At 46.6% G+C, this 20350-nt stretch overlaps 1 protein-coding gene across 1 annotated transcript in view; it reads left to right on the top strand.

The window, feature by feature from the left end:
* The window catches only part of LOC147706974 (cysteine-rich venom protein-like), a 135534-nt gene that overhangs the window by 78207 nt on the left and 36977 nt on the right, over positions 1-20350 (top strand). Inside the window, exon 4 of the mRNA XM_086925610.1 lies at positions 11480-11622. Within this exon, the coding sequence (XP_086781736.1) occupies positions 11480-11622 (143 nt within the window). The remainder of the gene's footprint in view (positions 1-11479; positions 11623-20350) is intronic.

The raw sequence follows: 20350 nt of genomic DNA on the forward strand, positions 1-20350 counted from the left end.
CGTGGAACTATGGGGGTAAACTTTTCCTAGATGTATGAGCGGTGGGATAACATGTGGCGAGCTAGCGGGTGTTTATGGATGCAGTGTGTCGAGGGCGTAGCCCGAGGGCCAGGAGTTTCAGGGGGTCCCAGGGTTGTAAGGAGGGGGTCAACTGGCCAGGGGGCGGTGGATCGCAATTACGATGGGGCACGAGGGCAAGCTGTCAGGCCTGGGGGGGTGAGATTTCAGTGTCGGGCAGACAGTATGGGGGAATCAGGGCGTCGTGGGGATGCGCGGGTGGGTCAGGGGGACGGTTCCGATGTGTCATCCGGGGTTGTTTCCTGCTTAAATTGTATGAGCAGTTGTGCCCATTCCAGGGAAATGGGGTGTTTGCGTGTTCCCTGCACCTCCTCCGCACATATGATCTCTGCCTCTGCAGCCCCCCATTTGTTCACTGCCCCAATCCAGACCGCCACTGGAGGACCCGAGGGTGCTCTCCAGTGCATTGCGATGGCTCGTTTGGCTAATAGGAGGGTGAGGGAAGTGAAGCGCCACTGTACTTTTTCGGTTTTCTTGCGCTTGTAGCGTCCCAGTGCGCAGACCTCCCCGGAGTCAATGTGCAGTAGACTAGCCAGTGCGAGGAGCGTGCGATGTATCGTGGACCAGTAGCGGTGGAGGGAGGGACAGTCCCAGAACATATGTAGAAAAGTCGCGTTTGGTAGTTGACAGCGCGGACAATTAACCGGTGTGTCCGGATAGTACCGGTGAAGTCTGTCTGGGGTGAGATAGGCTCGGTGCAGCACGTTAAATTGTATGTTCTTAAACCGTGCATTCCTTGATACCTACTTCGTGCATTCCAAGGCGCGCACCCACTCCGTGTCATGAAACACCCTACTGACGTCGTCTTCCCAGGCCTGACGTAGAGCGTCTAGGGGGACATTAGTCAGTTCCCTAATTGCCTTGTAGTACCATGTAATGAGGTGCCTACCGGCTCCCATGCGGAGGATCGTGTGGAGCACCGGGTGTGTGGGCGGTTCGCCGTCTTGGAGATTCCAGAATGGCTGTGCGCTGTCCACTAGTTGTCTGTGCGTGAGGAATTGTCCCTGTGGGAGGTCATACCACTCCTCCAGCTGTTCGACCCTCCTGGAACAGTGCCTCCGCCTCCGTCACATCATGGTCCGTCCACGTCTGTAGGGTCCTAGTGGTGTAGTGCAAGGCTCCTCAAGGGAGTCCCACTAGGGGCAACAGTGGGGAATAGAGTGGTCGGCCTTTGGACATGCGATGAATGCGCATCATACATTTGCGCGCGACGGATACCTGGAGCGGGTGGGTGCGGGATGGTTTGGTCCCTGGTAGGAGCATCCGTCTGATGATCCGTAGAGCTTTCTTGCCAGCTGTCATCGTCGTCTCTCCATCGTGGCGCTCCGCCGTCCAGTGGGACAGCCACTGGAGTTGTGCGGCTAGAAAGTATGATTCAAAAGAAAGGGCGCCCAAGCCCCCCTCTGTGGTTGGTAAATAGAGCTTGCGCAGTGCCACTCTGCGTCGGCTATTGCCCCATATCAGTGTCGTGAGGAGGGAGTCTAGTTCCTGGAAGAATGACCGAGGCGGTATCGCCGGTAGGTTGGCGAAGTGGTATATCAGTCTGGGTACCATTATCATTTTGGCTATAGCCACTCGACCGATAGGTGCCAGGGGCAGAATCTTCCAAAAATTAACTGCCGATCGCAGGCCTGTCAGTGCCTTATGGTGGTTTCCCTCGTAGAGATCCATTGGGGAATAGTAGAGTCGCACTCCTTAGTATCTGGGGGCATCTCCGTTCCAGTGTAATGTCTGGGTGCCAAGCAACACTTTGTGCGGTGCCACAAGGGGGTAGACGGTTGACTTGTCCCAATTGACCCTGAGGTCCGAGAGGGCTTCAAAGGCTTGTAGGCTAGTCCATATTGGTGTGAGATCGCTCGTCACATCGCGGATATAAAGGAGCAGATCATCTGCGTAGAGGGATATACAGTGGGTCGTTCCCGCAATCGGGATCCCCCAGTTGTCTCCCTCCTGACGCAGCCGCGTGGCCAAGGGTTCAACTGCTAATGCGAAAAGGAACGGGGAAAGAGGGCACCCCTGTCTGGTTCCTCTCTCTATCGGGAATGGGGCGGAGATTAGTTTACCGATCTGCACTCTAGAGGTAAGGCATGCGTATAGGAGCCGCGTATATGCCATTAAAGTTGGGCCTATATTCAGGGCCTGTAGAACCGCGAATAGGTGTGGCCATAGTAAGGTGTCGAACGCTTTCTCCAGGTCGAAGATCAGGCACACCGCATGAGGGAACCTGTCATTTACATTGTCTTGGATATGAAAAAGGCTTCTCAAATTGTGGGAAGTATTGCGCCCGGGTACAAAGCCGCATTGATCACAGTGAATTAGAGGCGGCAGGATTTGGCTTTAACACTCCGCTAGGATCTTCCCAAGTATTTTACAGTCCGTGTTGAGGTGTATGATGGGTCTGTATGAGGAGGGGCACGTGGGGTCCCTGTGGGGTTTGAGGAAGGTCACAATTATGGATTCATGGAAAGATGCAGGTAGAGTACCTGTGGACAGGGCTTTCTCGTACATAGTCGCTAAGTGGGGTACTATCTGGGCCGCAAATGTGCTATAGTATTCTAATCCATCCCGGGTGTCTTTATTCGCGCAAGGGACCTGATAGCGTGTTTAATATCCGGGAGCGTAATCTTACTGTTGAGATCTTTTTTGTCTGCCTCAGAGATCGTGGGAAGTGTATGGCTTTCCAGGAAGTGTGCCAGTGTATGGGACGTGGTCTGTTCAAGAGTTTGGTATATCATCGTGTAGTAATTGCTAAACACCCGCAGGATGTCAATTTGTGAGGTACTGAGTTCGCGGGCCTCATCCCGCATTTCAGTGATAGGCTGTGTAATCACATCTTGTTTGGCTATCCACGCCAGGAGAGCCCCTGTTCTGTTACCCTCTCTGTGAGCTTGAGTGGCATACAGACTGAAGTTGTATTTGCGCAGGTATCGGAGCGTTTCCGCGTGTGTGAGTTTAGCTGCGGTGACTTGTTCTGGGGTGGCTAGGCCTTGGTCCGAGGCATGGGACAATTGCACTAGCGCTGTTTCAGAGGTGTGTAACGCATGCTGTAGTGCCGTGCGGACCCCTACTACATGTTGTATGCAATGGCCCCGGGCAGTGACCTTGTATGCGTCCCATTCCGTAGCCCTAGACGTGGTCGAACCCGCGTTGTGTTGGAAGTGTTCCTGAATGAAATCCCCGTGTGTGTGCTTAAAAGCTTGATCCGTGAGGCATTCCAGCGGAAGCCTCCAAGTAGGGATCGGAGGGTGGGGTGGTCTCCAGTGAAGGGACACCACATGTGCGTCGTGATCTGACACTATTTTCCCCAGGTAGTCAGCGTGCTGTATTTTCGGGAAGATATCTGTGGAGCATAGAAATCGGTCGAGGCGTACTTGGAGGTTACGGGAACGGAGTGGAAGGAATATAACTTAGATGCTGGGTGCAGCGGTCTCCATGCATCCGCTAACGCCCAGTGTTCCACCCATCTGCGGAAGTGTTCTGTCTGTTTGCGCGCCGGGGAGTGTGGTGGGATGGTGTGATATATCTAAAAGGATGTCTAGTACACAATTGAAATCCCCACCTAAGAGCCAGGGCATTGTTGTGTGTTGTGCCAACACTGTAGTTAGTTTGTCCCAGTACTTTTCTTGTTCCGTATTCGGGGCGTATTTGCAGCCGATCAAGACCGGTTGGCCCTCTAGTAAGCCACTAATGATGGTGTATCTCCCCTCATTGTCTATCAGTCGATGCTGTTCCTTAAACGGCATGCCTGGTCTAAACCAGATTAACATGCCCTGTGAGAAGGCCGAGTATTTTGTGGCACATATAATACCCCGCCATTTTCTGTGGAGGCAGCTTACTTCTTGTTCCGTCAGGTGGGTCTCCTGTAGGAGGGCCACCTGTGCTTGCTGGCGCTTGATGTAGGCATCAATAGAGTATCGTTTTGTGGCCGTGTGCATACCCCTAACGTTTATGGTCACAAATTTGATATCTGTATTAGATAGGGAAGTCATCCGAGGTGAATAACGAGGTGCATGGGACCTGTGGGATGACACCTCCCAAGTCGCCGAGCCCACCCCCCGCCCTCTGTCCGCCTCCAATCGCTCAGAAATGTGCAATTCTAAAAAGTACTCCACAGCCCGCCTCGGAATTGGTCTAGGAATATAACTACGTGAAGGGGTAGGAAACCTGAACTGTGGGGAACATTCCCAACGGGGGGGACCTATCGCGCAAGACAACACGTCCTAACAATAGTGCATAATCAGGCTTTAGTTCGTAATCGTGGGGTGGCGGCTAGGTGTTCTCCCTGGTGCCGCCGGCTCCACGGCCAGTGTAATAATAACAATGGGACTAGTCCCTTGGGTGTCTCGCAGGGTCCGGTCGCCTTCCAGTGGCAGTCTGGGATGCCAGGGTCGAACACCAGCGCCCGTCGGGGCGTTCTCACCGGTTCCCATCTTTTTGTAAATATTTGGGCCCAGGAGGAGTCATAGGGTGGACCCGTGTAGCTCGGCGTATGGCAACTAGTATTCGTCCCGTAGCTGTCTACGTTGCATGAGTAGGTCTGCGGTTTGCAGTGTCACCACCGGGGGTGACTGAGACCCATCGCGGGAGGCCGGTGCTTCGCTTGCTTCATATTCAGAGCTGAACAGGTGAGGCCCTTTTCCATATCTGACTCCACGACTGTTGGTCCGAGCGCAGTCACCACTTGTATCGCCTTCCTACGCTCTGCGATGATTTGGGAGAGGTCCGGAGAGCCGTTCCCCGGTTGAGCAGAGCGGACACTGAGCTGTGTCAAGGTAATCGTACGGTTCCGTGTTCGTGGCTGTCTTGCTTGTGGGGCATTCTGTGTGCTCGGTGCCGAGAGACGTCGGGGGATATGTTGCTCCACCCAGGGGTCTGCTTCTTTTGGATTCACGTAGAAGTGTGTGGTTCCGTCGTGAATGATTTTGAGTCTCGCCGGGAACAGAAGGGCATATTAGACATTCCTCTGTCTGAGTGTAGGTTTTACCTCCTGGAAGGTGGCTCGTTGTTGTTGGACTGCACGAGAGTAGTCAGGGAAGAGCATCACCTGTTTGTCTTCTACCTTCAGTCGCCTGTGCGACCTGGCCGCCCTGAGGATCGCGTCTCTGTCCCGGAAGTGTAGTAATTTTAGCAGGAATGGTCGCGGGGGCAGGCCCGGTTTAGGTTTGCGGGACGGTACACGATGCGCCCTTTCGATGGAGAAATAGGGGGTCAGGTCTGTGGCTGGGATGTATGACGTTATAACGCATACTTTTACCACGCATGCCTTTACAACGCGGTATTTACAACAAAAACATTTACAACGCATAGTGCTTTGGGGTGCTGGATAGTGAATAGTTTAATTTACTATTCCAACTCCAGTCCCCGTGGACACTAGGGAAGGTGTTGGATAGTAAATGAAACTTATTCCCTATCCTAGAGCGCCCCCCAGGGCAAAGCGTTGTAATGGTTTGCGTTGTAAAAGTTGCGTCGAAAAGGCACTGCGTTGTAAAAGTTGCGTGGTAAAGGATGTTTCCCCTGTGGCTGGTGTAAAAGTTTTGATCCTGTACGTGATGAACTGTATAGGGTCAGTCCCCTCTGCCCCCTCCGGCAGGTTCATGACGCGGATGTTGCTCCTTCGGGAGCGCCCTTCCAAATCATCCGTCTTGGATTCTAAGGCCTTGAGGCGGAATTGGAGATCCGTAATGTCGTGTTGGTGTTGTTGCACTTGTGGGTTGAGTGACTGCACCATTTTTCCCTCCTGGGAAACCCTGCCCGACAAGTTCCTGTGGTCGTTGCGGAGAAGGTTGAAATCCGTTACTAGAGCATCGAATTTGGTTTCCATCGCCACTCTGGAATGTTCTATGGCTGCAAGGACCTGATCTAGTTTTCGAGAGGTAGAGTCCGTACTGTCATGTCCATCACGTTGTGCAGCAGAGGTGGGTGGTTGGGGCGGTAGTTTCTGAGGGTCCATTCCCTGCGCGGTGCCTACTGCTCGGCAGCCCATTATGGGGGGCCGTTGGTTGCCTGTCAGTCGACCGGGTCTTGGAGCTCCGGCGGGGAAGGGGGTCCGAGGGCTCCGTACAGTCTTCGTCTGCCTCAACTATTGCTTGGATCCCGTCACTGGTGTACCTCTACGTCCTCAGATCCGGACTGTGCGCTCGGGCTGGGGGCAAATGGTTGGCTGTTGGTCGCCCCAGAGACAAGGCTGATCATGCCCGTAGCGAAAGTTCAGGCCCCATTCAGTGGGTGACCGGAAGATAGGGTCTCCGGACGGTAGGCCAGGGGGTGAAACGTGGTTGCCGTTGGTCGACCACAATGGTGTCACACGGGTAATGAAGCCTGTCCAGTGCCCCGGGTTCCGAGGGCTGCAGCGTAGGGCATCCGGGAAAGCTGTATAGTGAGAAAGTTCACCACGAAGTCCCGCGGCATGAGCCGGGGGGAAGGCGGGGACGTCTTGGATCTCGTCAGGGCTCCACAAGGAGAAGAGGGCCAAGTTCACTCCGGCATCGCGTCTTCATGTGCAGCAGTGATGCGTGCCTTTCTCACGGCAGCGTGGTGCGGCAGGGTCTCCTCAGGCGTGCAGCGCAGGCTGTCTGGCTGTCGTAGTTATCCGGGGCCCCCCGGGGACACAGCGCGCTAATGGGGGCTTTTTCAGGGGTACATCGCTACCCTCAATGGTGGTGCAGGCCGTTCGGCTGTTCTGGCTAACCGGGCCCCTGGGAGCACAGCGCGCCAATGGGGGCGTTTTCACGGCTACGTCACTCCCCTCAGTGACAGTATGGCATGAAGGAGGGTCGGCGCCGCCGATGGCAGAGACCCGCAGCGGGGGCGTCCGTCCGCTTCAGGCCTTGATTCAGAGTGTCTCTACTCCGCAGGGCTCAGGGGTCGGCGTTGGTGATAGAGGTGACCCGCAGAAGGGGTATTTGTCCGCCTCAGGTCCCGACTCCGTGGTGCAGCCCCCGGTCCTGACAGCATCCCCACCAGCAGGGCTCAGGCTTGACGGGTCTCAGGCAGTTGCGGTAAGGCTCGGAGGGTGGGGGGAGGAAGAGTCTGCCGGTGGCAGAGGCGTGGCGTGTGTGGAGTATCTCACCTTTGGGATCGCGGGCCACAGCAAGGGCAAGCCCGTCAGCACCTCAGCACCGCTCCCTCACCTTCAGATCCAGCGGCGATGTACCAGTTGAAGGTCGGGGACATCAGGACCCGGTGGCACTTCAGACGCCGTCCCGGCACCCGGAGGCCGCCATCTTAGCAGACATGCACGGGGAGGGACAGCGGAGCGCCGCACGCAGTGCAGGAGCCGCACACAGGAGCCCGGGCAGCCCAGATCACCCACGGGGCATTCCGCCAGCCATCTCTGTCTTTATATCCCAGATTGCAGGCAGGGGGACATCGTGGGTCATTTCTGGCGTGGGCCGGCAGCAGGATCGTTAGAGAAAACGATCCGCCATTTTAGGCGGCCAATCCACTCCCCCCAAATTGCAGCAAAGTTAAGTCAGGTTTTCCAAATCAATATAACTAGTAATTAAGTACAGGGAATCTATGGCGACTATAGATACAGCAGTAGCATCGCTCAACCTGAAGTTACAGCAACATAGGGTCATTTTTATGCACTACTATACTCCCATGCTAATTTCTAAAGGAGTTGTGAATCAATTATCTACACCTAAAGCATATTGTCCATAGTGTCGAATGTATGCTGCTGACCTACGACGTATTTTCTTTATGTGCCCAGGGTTGAGTGTATTTTGGTCTAAAGTTAATCATGCTCTCTCAATTTTGACTGAACACAGCATTCAGAGGACAGAGAAGGACATTTTGTTGGGGTAATACAGGATCGAGGTTGTCTTTCGGGTCCATTTGTCTCACTTTTACTTGTATGTGCTTGCTTGTGCATTGCTCATGTTTGGATCCAAAAACCAGTACCCAGCATCAATGAATTTTTGTCTCTGCTTCGTGAAATATATAAAATTGAAATGGCTCTTGTGAAAGCTAGAGGTCCATGCTTGTGGCAAAAATTTTAACTGATGTGGTCTGGTATTCAGTGGGACAAGAATTGTGTTGAATACATACTCTGTTTTAATTTATATCTAGCAAGATATATTTGAGTTCATAATTAATCTTTGTTAATTTTTTTATGTTCCTATGTTCTCCCTTCCTCTTCTTTCTTCTTTTTGAAATTTGTTAATGTACTTTCCTGATGTGATTGTTTCCTGTATATTGATTTGCATTTATGGCTAAATGAAATTTTAAAAATAAAAAATGAAAAGATTTTTTTAAACTCGCTTTGTCTGCTGCTTGTGCCACACCAGAGACTATGCAGGGAGTCTCCTGGAATAAACTATTCTTATTTGGTTGAGAGTAGTGTCCTCTTCCTAAATTCATTTTCCACATCCCTTGGGTACTTTCAAAAACACTATCTCAAAATTTAGTTTTTCTTATCCTTGAGCTGTCATTGAAGGAGTATTCAGTATTTTATTACTCACAGTATTATGAAACAATGGTGCTGTGTGAATACTGCTGAATATATGACAGCATATATTCCTCCAAATGTTATATCTTCAAAAGGGTGGAGCTACTTGACAATACCTGATAATGCACTTCATTTTAAATAAAAATAACATATATATAAACACATTTCATAAAATAATTCAATATATAATTTAAATACAGTTCAGATGTATATCCCCATGAAAAAAATCTCAAAGCCATTTCCTAAATCCATGTATTCTATTCTTCCCAACAAGGGGATGGCTGCAATTTTATGTCAAATTGTATACTTTAAATACTGAGGTAGAAGATATAGCTTATGGAGGAAGAGAAATAGAGGACAGCCCAATAAAAAATGCAATAAACCATTTGTTTCAACATGTTGCCTGGACACAAGCCCTTCGTTGCCATTACTGTTAATGATGTGATATACCAGGCAAATCACATTTCACTGAAAAAGTGAAATTTCCCAGACGTTTCATTTAATTTCAGTGGTTTCATTAGAATACTATAACACAATTGTGCACATCCCTTAATTTATATCATATCTCTTGTAACCACATTGGCTCTCAAACAACCTGCTTGTCTCAGTTGACAGACATCTTGCATCTTGTCTACAGTGTAAATTCTGTATCATTCTATCATTTATTTTGTCCTCCACTCCCGAAACCTCATGCCTTTGCAGCAGCACACACTATCCACTTCCGTACATTATCATGCAGCCACTTTGTGCTATGTCTGGCAGCACACTGCACTAATGCATCCACGCCAGGGACCTGTGTTTGACTTCATGGGACCACACACCCATCATCACTGTTATAGAGTTGAAGCCGGACCTTAGCAATCAACTTCATTTGACCTTCTAACAGGTCTCTCCGGCCACTTGCTACTTCATAGTAGCACAACATCAATGCATAACAAAGGCAAATTATAAGACAAAAGACTCATTTCTAATACACTGTCATATTCTTTACTCACACCAGACCGCATTCACTTGAAATGCATATGCTGCTTTTTGGATACAAATGTAAAAACATTTGTTGATATGCCTAAGGTGTGCAACTAACCATAATACAATAAAATACACAATCAATCATACAATCAATCAACAGAATTTGTATAGCGCGCTACTCACCCGTTAGGGTCTCAAGGCGCTGAGGGGGGGGTCGCTACTGCTCGAACAGCCAGGTCTTGAGTTGTTTCCTGAAGGAGAGATGGTCCAGGGTCAGCCGTAGGTGAGTGGGGAGGGAGTTCCATGTCTTGGCTACCAGGTAGGAGAAGGATCTTCCTCCGATGGTGGATTTGCGGATTCGTGGGACGGAGGCGAGGGCGAGGCTGGCGGAACGGAGCTGGCGGGTGGGTGTGTAGAATGTGAGTCGGCTGTTGAGGTACTTCAGGCCTGTGTCGTGGAGAGCCTTGTGTGCGTGGGTGAGGAGTCTGAACGTGATCCTCTTGTTGATGGGGAGCCAGTGCAGGTCTTTCAGGTGGGCTGAGATGTGGCTGTGGCGAGGGATGTCCAGGATGAGTCGTGCTGAGGCGTTCTGAATGCGCTGGAGTCTTTTCTGGAGTCTGGCTGTGGTTCCTGCGTAGAGGGTGTTCCCGTAGTCCAGACGGCTGGTGAAGAGGGCCTGGGTGACTGTCTTCTTGGTTTCGGTGGGGATCCATCAGAAGATCTTTCGGAGCATGCGCAGGGTGTTGAAGCAGGATGACGAGACGGCGTTGACTTGCTTGGACATCGTGAGGGAGGAGTCCAGGATGAAGCCCAGGTTGCGTGCATGATCGTAGGCTTGGGTGCGGTGCCCAGGGCAAGAATGCAGCAACACAACACATAGCAGCACAAACACAACTGAACATATCTCCATCACAAGAATATCCATGCAGAAAAGAAACACAAACACTCTTGTCACATATTACCACATTTGTACTATTTTAAGGGCTACATCACATAAGGTGAGTTTTGGGAGCACTAACGTAAAAAACCCAGTCTCTACCACAGATTCTTGTTGATTCCTGTCTTAAAGAGTTGAAGAGCTGGATCAACTGTAGTGTACCCTTTTAGTAAGTGCTTGTTTGGTACAGTAAGTTTAAAAGCATGCTATTTGGCTGGAAATATAGCAACATTTATTGACACAACGAAAGTAAATAATGGACCATAAAACAATAACATATATTAATCAACATGACAAAACAATTAAACAGTAATAGAGAACACACCAATAGTACATTGCACCAATGCAACAGAAAACAAACAACAGCACAAAAACAACGGAACAATCACCACCACAAGCAATATCCACACAACAAAGCACAAACCTTCTCACACACATTACCTCCAGAAGCTAACTCTTAGAATAAGGTTGTAAAAAGTGTTTATCCTTAACCTCTTCTATGCTCATGACGAGCTGAGCTCGTCATGAGGCACGGCGCTCCGGTGCTCATGACGAGCTCAGCTCGTCATGAGCCGTGGAACACTCACACGCGGGGATAATTCCCCTGCTGTGCTGAGCGTTCCACGCAAACGGGTGTGGTCATGATGAGCTCAGCTGGTCATGAGCATAGCGGCGCCCCCCCGCGCAGCGGGGGGAATTATCCCCGCATGGAAGGGGTTAACTTTATTTTTAAATTGTATTTAGTGCAAACTTGATATGTAGGTACTGGAGCGCCTTGCATGAGCACCAGTTACAATACACAGTAAGGCTCAAAAGAAAGGAACAAAACAGTACCAGTGAAAATGTTCAATGATTTGATACCTAGATAGTGTTTGTGTAAAGTGCTACAGTCAATTCTATCATCTGAAGAGCAGAATTCTCTAATGGCTATGTCACCGTAACATAATTACAACATAACCACATAGATGTTGATGCAAACGATTATATTGAAAAGCTTGCTTTTGTGAAGAGCAATAATGATTGTGTTGGATGTCATTTTGTTCTAGCCTCCAGTTGTGGTGAGAATCTACTTTCAGCATCTTTCCCTTTGGCATGGAAAGATGTTATTCTTCGTTGGTATGGTGAATCCATGTTTTTTAAGTATGGAGAAGGGGGGCAAGAGGGAAGTGACGTTGGCCATTTTACTCAGGTATGATATGACTGTATACCTTATTCTCAGTTAACTTATTAGAATATTTGTGCTACTAATACAGACTGACTGTTATTTAGTGCAACAGTATATCAATGCATATGACCGGGTATGTGGTGATAGTAAGGCTATTAGACAAAAAGTACACAACAGATCTGTGAGAATTGGAATGGGGTAGAAATTAAAGTATAAATCACGACGTGAATATTTTAGTCATAATGTTCGACAAAGCTAGGAGGCAGTTGGTTGGTGAATGAAGAAAGAAATAAAACATGCAAACCCCACATATCAGTCTGGCTTTGCTAGATGCCATTGGGTAAGATGAGTCAGCTGAAGGTTCCGCATGTTTACTTGGCTATAGAAGGTTTTGGTGAAAGAAAATGCAAAGATGATGTGGAGAAAGAGATTGGTTCACACATTACACTACTAGTGCAAGTATATCTGTTGGTAATGGTGTGAGCACAGTAACTCAGGAAGCAGTTAAAAGTAATAAACTCACAGTTTCCAATCTTCACACAGCAGCTGTTTCCCAAATGCTGTCATGCATTCATCCACTACTGAACAGACATTATGAATCTCACCTTTTAACATTTTGTTATGTGCTTTCTCATTAGCTACATATCTGTTTCATTCAGTACTTTAAACTGCACAGGTCTCGGTTGTGGTTTTGTTTCAAACACCAACTTAATCAATTTTCTTCATTTTGAATGTACAATTTTCAAGAAATTGCAACATTTTCTCATTTACAGTAGCTTTGTGCCAATCTTTAAGCCACAGACAATTCTGCAAACCATTATTCAAAAGCAGTTCATGTGCAGCACTTCTAAGTGGAGACAGAGGTTAAGACAGCAATTGTAGAGGTGTACACTTCACAATATACACACAAACAATTATTCACTATACAATTGCATACATATATATATCAAACACAGTAATGTACTACCCAAAAACAATAAACCTGTCTCTGTGTACCGGGATATCGGATGAAAGTCACTGCAAAACGGGACAATCACACATAATGAGCTAGGCTTTTGAGCAGGAAGAACCTAACATGCAATCAGTAGAGTTTACCCTTATGCACTATTCCCAATTAGTGCTCATTCACAACTAGACTGTTAAGCAAGTAAGTATTTTCTTTGCTTGGCAAATGAAAACCATTTCAACAGTAAAGAGTTCCTATAAAATTAACATTATTTTTGTCTTATGTACAATTAAAAATAAGCATTTGTGCAAAAGGAGGCACAAGTGCATAGTTTCAGATCAAGAATACAATTCTGTCTTATATAAAGTTAACAATAATAATTTCTACAAAGAGAGCAAAAGGGCATGCTTTCAGATCAAGAATGCAGTTCAGGGATCAATAGGATCAGTATAAAAACAGCATGTGGATACAAAATAATTCCAATATCAGTGGGGACCCGGGACCTATCCCGGCCCTATGTCGAAAAGAAAGAAAGGTTCAAGAGCATTATCCATGAACATAGTCGAAGTAAGAAAAATAAAATACATTCTTGCCTGCCCTCGATTCTTAATGAGTTCATGTAAAGGTCTTCATACCCCCTGGGGTAGGAACACTGCCAGTCCATAGTCCTAGCTGCTTATACAAGGAACAAGAGCAGCCATATGTCTCTGTGAACTAGGTATAGCTAGTTAGCCAATAGACAATGTTCACAACGAACTCATTTGAACGATAAATGTGAAAGATATGGTAAGGTGTGTTACTTCCTTTTTACAAAACTAGAGTTTGTAGTTAGAATGCAGAGTCATGTCCTTCTAACTCTGTTATTATATTAGATAAGTATAGAATCAATCAAAGTTTCAAGTACAATATATTTGAATGATTATATGTTTTATGTCTAGTTTTTGAGTTGATGGATTTTTAACAAAACATATGTATGTCGTCACCCTTTTCCTCTCTGCACTTTGGGCAGCACTTCAATGTTTGCTTGCTGATTTTCATGAATCTTTTCTGCGTCCAGTACACCCTCTGCGCTGTGAATAACTAATTTTTCCTGAGATGGGCTGAACTAATAGAATACCACAAAGTAGACATTGATTCTGGTCAGAGATTTTGTACATCCAATGACGGTAAATCATTCTCCCATATTTCTATAGGCAGGGTGAAATCATCATCCTCACCAAGTATTAGCTCCCAATACCAACATGTGATTTATTTTTTCTGTAATAATCTTCCTAGTAGCATTGCTTGCACTTCACTATTCCCCTCTGCATCCTTCCCAAATGATTTTTCCCTGCTAACTAGCTGGTAATATTTAAATCTGGAGAGATTACTGTTTGTTTCAGTGACATATTCTCCCAATCTATTAAGGAGTTTCCTTTAAGTAGTTGACCCCATCTTGTTATTCCCCCTCTAACAAAGGTTTTTTTGTCACTGTGGTAAGGTATTTTAAGGAATCTTCTAATTTGAAACCGAAGTCTACATGCTGCTGGTAGTATCTTCAGGTTGACTTTTTTTTATTTTGGATGTTCAAATTTGTAGAGAAAAAAGTCACCCTCCTTCCGTGTCATCGCTTGAAGATGCAGACCATATACTGAGGATTCTTGAAGAAGTGATCTCATATTTTTAAATTGGAATGCTCTTTAATATTGAAAAACATCTGGGCTGGCAATCCCCCCCTGTTCCTTTTTTCTTCGAAGTTTCCTCCAGGCTATTCTTCTTGTTTTTGAATCCCAAATAAAGCTAAGTACATTTCAGTAGAACTGTCATCTTTAGTATATTTACTCAACCCAAAAATGAGAGATGAAGTCTGGTTCAATTTTTTTAAGAGTTTCCTGGTCTCCGTTATCCCTTTATGTAAATTCCCATATGCTACTGCCTCGATATCTTTCGTTACAGTAACACCAAGATATCTTATCTTCTCTTTCATGAAGGGTTTATTACTTTGGGAATTCCAATTCAAAATTGCTGTTTTATGCTGGTTTACTTGATAACCTGTAATCTCTCCAAACTTGTCTAAAATATCTAATAATATTGGAAATGGGGATGACAGATAATTTGTAAATAATATTAAATCATCTGCATATAAAGCAACATTCTTCTCCCAACCCAGATTCTCAAAGGGAGAAATCTTTTGATTTGCTCTCATTTTGTTGGCTAATGTTTCAACATAAAAATCAAAGAGAAGGGGGAAAGTGGGGAGCCATGCCTTGTGCCTCTGGAGAGCTCTATCTTGCCTGTTAGGTTACCATTAACCAATATCCTAGCACTGGGGTTTTTATATACCAATGGTATTGCCCCTAGGAAACCCTCCCCTGAATCATACTGCTCTAGAACTCTGTGCAGGAAAGCCCAGCTCACCCTGTCAAAGGTCTAAGCCACGTCAAAGGTGAGTACTGACAAATGAGACCCAGACTGTTTTGCCAGATCAATCGCCCCAAACAACTTGTGTGTCAGCTCAAAAATCTGCCTTCCTATATAAATCCCTTTTGACCTACATTTATCAATGATCTGCCACTTTTCTAAGTCTACCAGCTAAAATCTGAGTGTAAATTTTATAATCGCTATTTAACAACTTGATAGGCCTATACAACTCACAACAATTTTGATGCTTCCTCGATTTTAGTAGGACACAAATAGTTGCCTCATCCCATGACTTCAGCAAATCATTCCCTTTTTAGAAAAAAGAATTTAATAAATGGGTCAGAAATTGGGCCACCTCCTCTTCTAGGGATATATAAAACTCCTTTGATAATTTGTTTGGACCAGCTGCTTTCCATCATTTTAGTTTCCTTATTGTCTCCCTCACCTCCCCAAATGCTATTTCTGAGTTTTGTTCCTCACTTTGCTCTACTGCAGAGTGGGGATTTCAAACTTTGCATGGTACAGAATAATTTGATCCTTTGTTGCAAATGTGTCCTCTGTATTCAAATCTTGGAAACACTTGAGAAAGGCATTCTCAATCTCTCTATTGATTGTGGTAGGGGTTCTCTGCTCCACCACCCAGATTGCTTGGATCATATTCTGATTTTTTTCTGTTCTATGTTTCCAAGCTTGCAGTTCCCCCATCCCTCTCGATACTCATAATTTGCGGGTTAACTCGCCTCCCATTTCTTACTGGCAATTGTGTCCAAGATATTAGCCAGCTCATCCTTTTTTCTTTAATTTCTTCATCAATCTTGGCTAAATCCAGAGGGCTGTGTCCTTGTTTTACCATCCTCTACAGCTGTTGTGATCTGCTTTCTAGTGAATGTATTTTATTCCTTATAATTCTGTTATTGAAACCTACTAAACCTAACAGTATCCCCCTAATAACTGCCATACATGCATCCCATATAACTTGAGTAGAAGAGCCACCTTTATTTAAATCAAACTAATCCTTAGCTGCCTCTATAAGATTTGTCCCTACCTGTTGGTTGAGAAGCAGGGTTTAATCTAATGTCCACCTTTAAATCCAATAAAACCGCTGAGTGATCCCCAGATGAGCCAGTAGATGCTCTACTTTCTTAACCTTTGTGCTTTATCCAGCCTCTACTAAAAATAGTCTATCCTAGAGGCATGCACTTATTTCTTGCTTCTGAATGTGAACTTATACTCCCTTTCTCCTTTTACTTTCGAGACATCCAACAGCCCAAAAGCTTTGATGCAGCGTTTTATTCCCTTCCTAATTTTGGGTAGATTAGATTCTATAGATGTTTTCCTACCAGGCCACATATCTTCCTTTGGGTCTAGTAGCAGGTTAAAATCCCCTGCCAAGATTATATGGGGCCGTAAAGTTCAATAGTTGGTTATGTAGAGACTGCAAGGGGTTAGGATATCTACATTAGGACCGTAGTATCCTGCAATTACAAATACTTTACCTCTGATTTTTACTCATACCACAATCCATCTTCCCTTGGGGTCCATATGCACTTCCTCCACTAATGCTTTAACTGATTTCTTAAACAATATGGTTTCTCTCTTCACAAAACAAGGCTAATTAGTGCAGAAATAATTGTCTACCCATCTTTGTTTTTTCATTATTTGCATTCTGCCTTTAATGGACGTAGAAGGATAACTTCACTATCTGCCAATCTTAAGTACTCCAACATCCTCTGCTTTGTACTCCTGACCCTGAGGTCATTCACATTCCAGCATAAAATGTTAACTAATTTTTCCCCCGCCTGTACTTCACTTTTACCACAAAATTGGACAATTCTATTTTTGTAGTTTTTTCCTTATATGCATCCACGCCCTTTGTGCATATACCAAAAAACGATATACCTCCCCAACCCTCCTCTGGAAAGCACTCTGCCCCTTCTTTGGATGAACCATGATCACCCTTTCGAGATCTCTTTTGCTCCAAACTTAACATTTTACTAATTCTGTTGCAATTTGATCTGCTTTATTAATGCCTCCACATCTTTAGGCACTCTTATGTTATGCATCTGGTTGTTCCACATGATCTTCAAGTAGGCAAGAAAGTGCATCTGTGCTGTCGCCCCCAAGGTCCTTAACTCCTAAATATGTTGCCCTACTTCCCATTGTCTCTCATGTGTGGCTCCTGAGATATCTGAACAAATTCGGAACGACCAGTCTCCCTTGTTATATACACCAACTTTCAGTGCCTCCTTCAAGATACTCTTCTTTAAAGTGTACCTTTTAAAGGTAATCAGAATTCTTCATGAATTATTCCTCATTCCTGCCTTTCTGAATGGGTCACGATGTACCCTTTGAATGTCCTCCTCCAGAAGTGCTCGGTCCTGCCCAGGGATAAACTCGTTCAAGAGAGCCACTACAAAGATATTGATGTTTTCCCCTTCCTTCCCTTCGGGATGATTCAATATTCTTAGATTATTTCTTAGCGCATTGTTCTCCAATATTTAAATGTTATCCCTAAGGTCTTTTTCACTTGCCTTCATCACCTGAAATTCTGCACGGTTTTCTTCTACTTCTCTGCCCAGATTCTTCAGTGAGGCTTAGACTATTGTGACTCGATTCACCAACGTATTCATTTTTTCCTCTAAAGGCATCATATGTCCTCTGAATTTTCTCCTGGTTTCTTTCTGCGGTTGCAAAATTCTGTTTCATCTCGGAGATTAAGGATTCTATTAATTTCTCCACCCCTGTGTGTTCAGCTTGACCCAAAGTGCTACACATCTCATTTGGTGTACTGCCCTGTGCACCGCCATGGGGCTCCCCTTGTGTTTGCTTCCCCTGAAACATTGAGGATAATAATACCTCTGATTCTTCTGTGTTTAGGATTTGGAACCAATTACTTATTTCAACTCCTTCCCATAACACAGTTATTCCCCCTTCATCAGACTCTCCAATGGGTTTTTAGTTATGGTGCTTACGGAGGTGCCCTGATAGGGCTGTTTGGCCTGAATTATAAAAAAAAAGGGTAGTGAGGGACTGATTTTTATTTTAGTTCCTTTGTCCCTTCCTTCTGTTGACAAAATATGAAGTGATTCAAAGTTCTGACCTTGTTTCCCCCTCTTGTTCTCACTTTGAACTGGGTGCACCAATACTGGACTTGGTCAAGGAGCTGTGGTGCTAGAAGCCCCTGTATTTCTATTCCTCAAACAATAACTTTAGACCCACCTTAGTGTTGTTTTCTGAAATTGTGCATCCAGGGCTACTTTTTTTTTAACCCTTTGCAGGATTTAAACTTACTCCTTCTATTTCTGGGGCTACAGGAGCTTGTGAGACTTTTTTTCCAACTCCCTGAACACTTACTGGTGTCATGCACACTCCCGCGTAGCTCCTCTGCCTCTTCTGGACCTTGCTTTATCATCTCCCCCACTGCGAGCAGGTATCTAGGCTACTCGCTGTCCCCCGGAAGGAGATACGAGCCGCGGTGCTCCAGCTCCACCAGACTTCTGCCACGGATTCTGCCCGCACTGTTTCAGCGCAGCCCCAGTGAGATGCCCTGCCCTCTCAATGCTGCTGCACCTCCCCGTTTTCCAACATGCGACCCGAGTGGACAGAGACTGCACGAGTGGGCAAATTATGGACAAGGTTTGTTTTTATGTTCCTAAATGCTTGAGATGCTTTTCGTGGAGGATTCTTGTAATTCTTAGCTCTGTTCCAACTCTCAATCGGTTAGAGCCATAGGGAGCTTCCGACCGGACTTCATAGCCCGCTGCCATGTTCTTCAGTCCTAAACTTTAACTCCTTTTTGACAAAGCATGAACAAGAAGCTGGTTCCCCAACCGCTACTGGTCTTCTGACATGTCCTCAGGATATATTAATGTCAATTAGTCTCTTTTTCGGGGGAGCTTTCATCACTCTGCATCACTGGTGAACTTGTTGCGGGACACGTTAAGGAGGATATTCACGCCCCTTTGTTCTTCTCCAGGGTTCCCTGCACCACCTCAGTTGGGGGCCCAAGTCACCGTGAGGAGAGGTGAACCACAATGCCCATAATCCATCTTGGCTAATTGAGGCACACCATCGCCAGGTCACGCCCCCCACAGGTGTGTTCAAAACCGGACTCAGTCTCGGGCAACGCGTGAGCTTTCAGCACTCTGCATCACTGGTGAACTTGTTGCGGGACACGTTAAGGAGGATATTCACGTCCCTTTGTTCTTCTCCGGGGTTCCCTGCACCACCTCTCGCGTTTCCCGCTCCACGGGAAACGCTCGCAGTTGGGGGCCCAAGTGACCGTGAGGAGAGGCAAACCACAACGCCCATAATCCATCTGGGCTAATTGAGGCACACCATCGCCAGGCCACGTCCCCCACAGGTATGTTTAAAACCGGACTCAGTCTCCCGCATCGTGGGACGCACGCGGGCAGCGCTGGGAGAAGCTCGGGACAAGGGCGGTACCGTCTGTGGCCGTCCGCGGCCGGTCTTGGCTGGGCTGGGCCACCCCCCTAACGTTTGGACATTATCAGGTATAAGGCTGTTTTCCTTGCTTTTAGTTTGACCTGCTTGTCCAGCTGTTGGGTGAATTCATCAGCAAGTGTTTTTTGCTATGCCAATGACAACTCTTTCTGGGAAGTCCAAGAGGGGGGGGGGGTTATGTAAGCGGCACTATGGACCAGTTTATCACCCGAGCCTTTTCGGTAATCGAGAAAGAAATCGCCATTACTCAACGCCGCCTCTCTCTCGAGCCACTTAACAACAAACGCTCCTCCCTTGGGCCCCTGGCTCTAGCAATCTCCCTGGTACATACAGCTGAGCGTCCTGATTCAGTTTCTCCCAGTGCTGACCAACTTAGATCTGGTGCCATAAGGGCCAGCCTGGATAGGCTTAATGCCCTTGAACCCCGTAGGCTCTCAGCCACCCAGCCTGATCGGGTGCCGATTGAGCCCCCAGCGCCTCATGCTCCCTTGGGTATCTATATCCATTCTGAGAGTCCCCCCGTCCAACCAGATGTAGAGCCCATTAAAATAGCCAGTGCAGCTCCCTTTAAAAGGAAAAGAACCACAAGTTTCCGTAGAGGAAACCATCTAAAACCGCCAAAGAAGCCCAGAGGTAATTGCTTTAGGGGCTGTGCGAAACCTACAGGGATGGGGGTCGGGACGATGCAGATCCAGTAAGGGTTACAAGGGATCTTATCCTCTGATAGGCAGTTGCTATGCATTCCATTTGAGCAGGAGAATTCAAATGCACACATACATAGAAAACTAAGGGGGTCTAAATGGGTTGGTTTATAGACCAATACACCTCACAACCCAAACCATAATATCAGTAATCCAAAGAAGAGGTGTGTAGTCATGAAAGAGTGTGCTGTTCTGTAACCATGTAACAAGCGAGGGTGTGGACAGAAGAATTGCACTAGGC

Source organism: Lissotriton vulgaris, chromosome 6 (genome assembly GCF_964263255.1).
Source record: "Lissotriton vulgaris chromosome 6, aLisVul1.2, whole genome shotgun sequence".
NCBI classification, from domain to species: Eukaryota; Metazoa; Chordata; class Amphibia; order Caudata; family Salamandridae; genus Lissotriton; species Lissotriton vulgaris.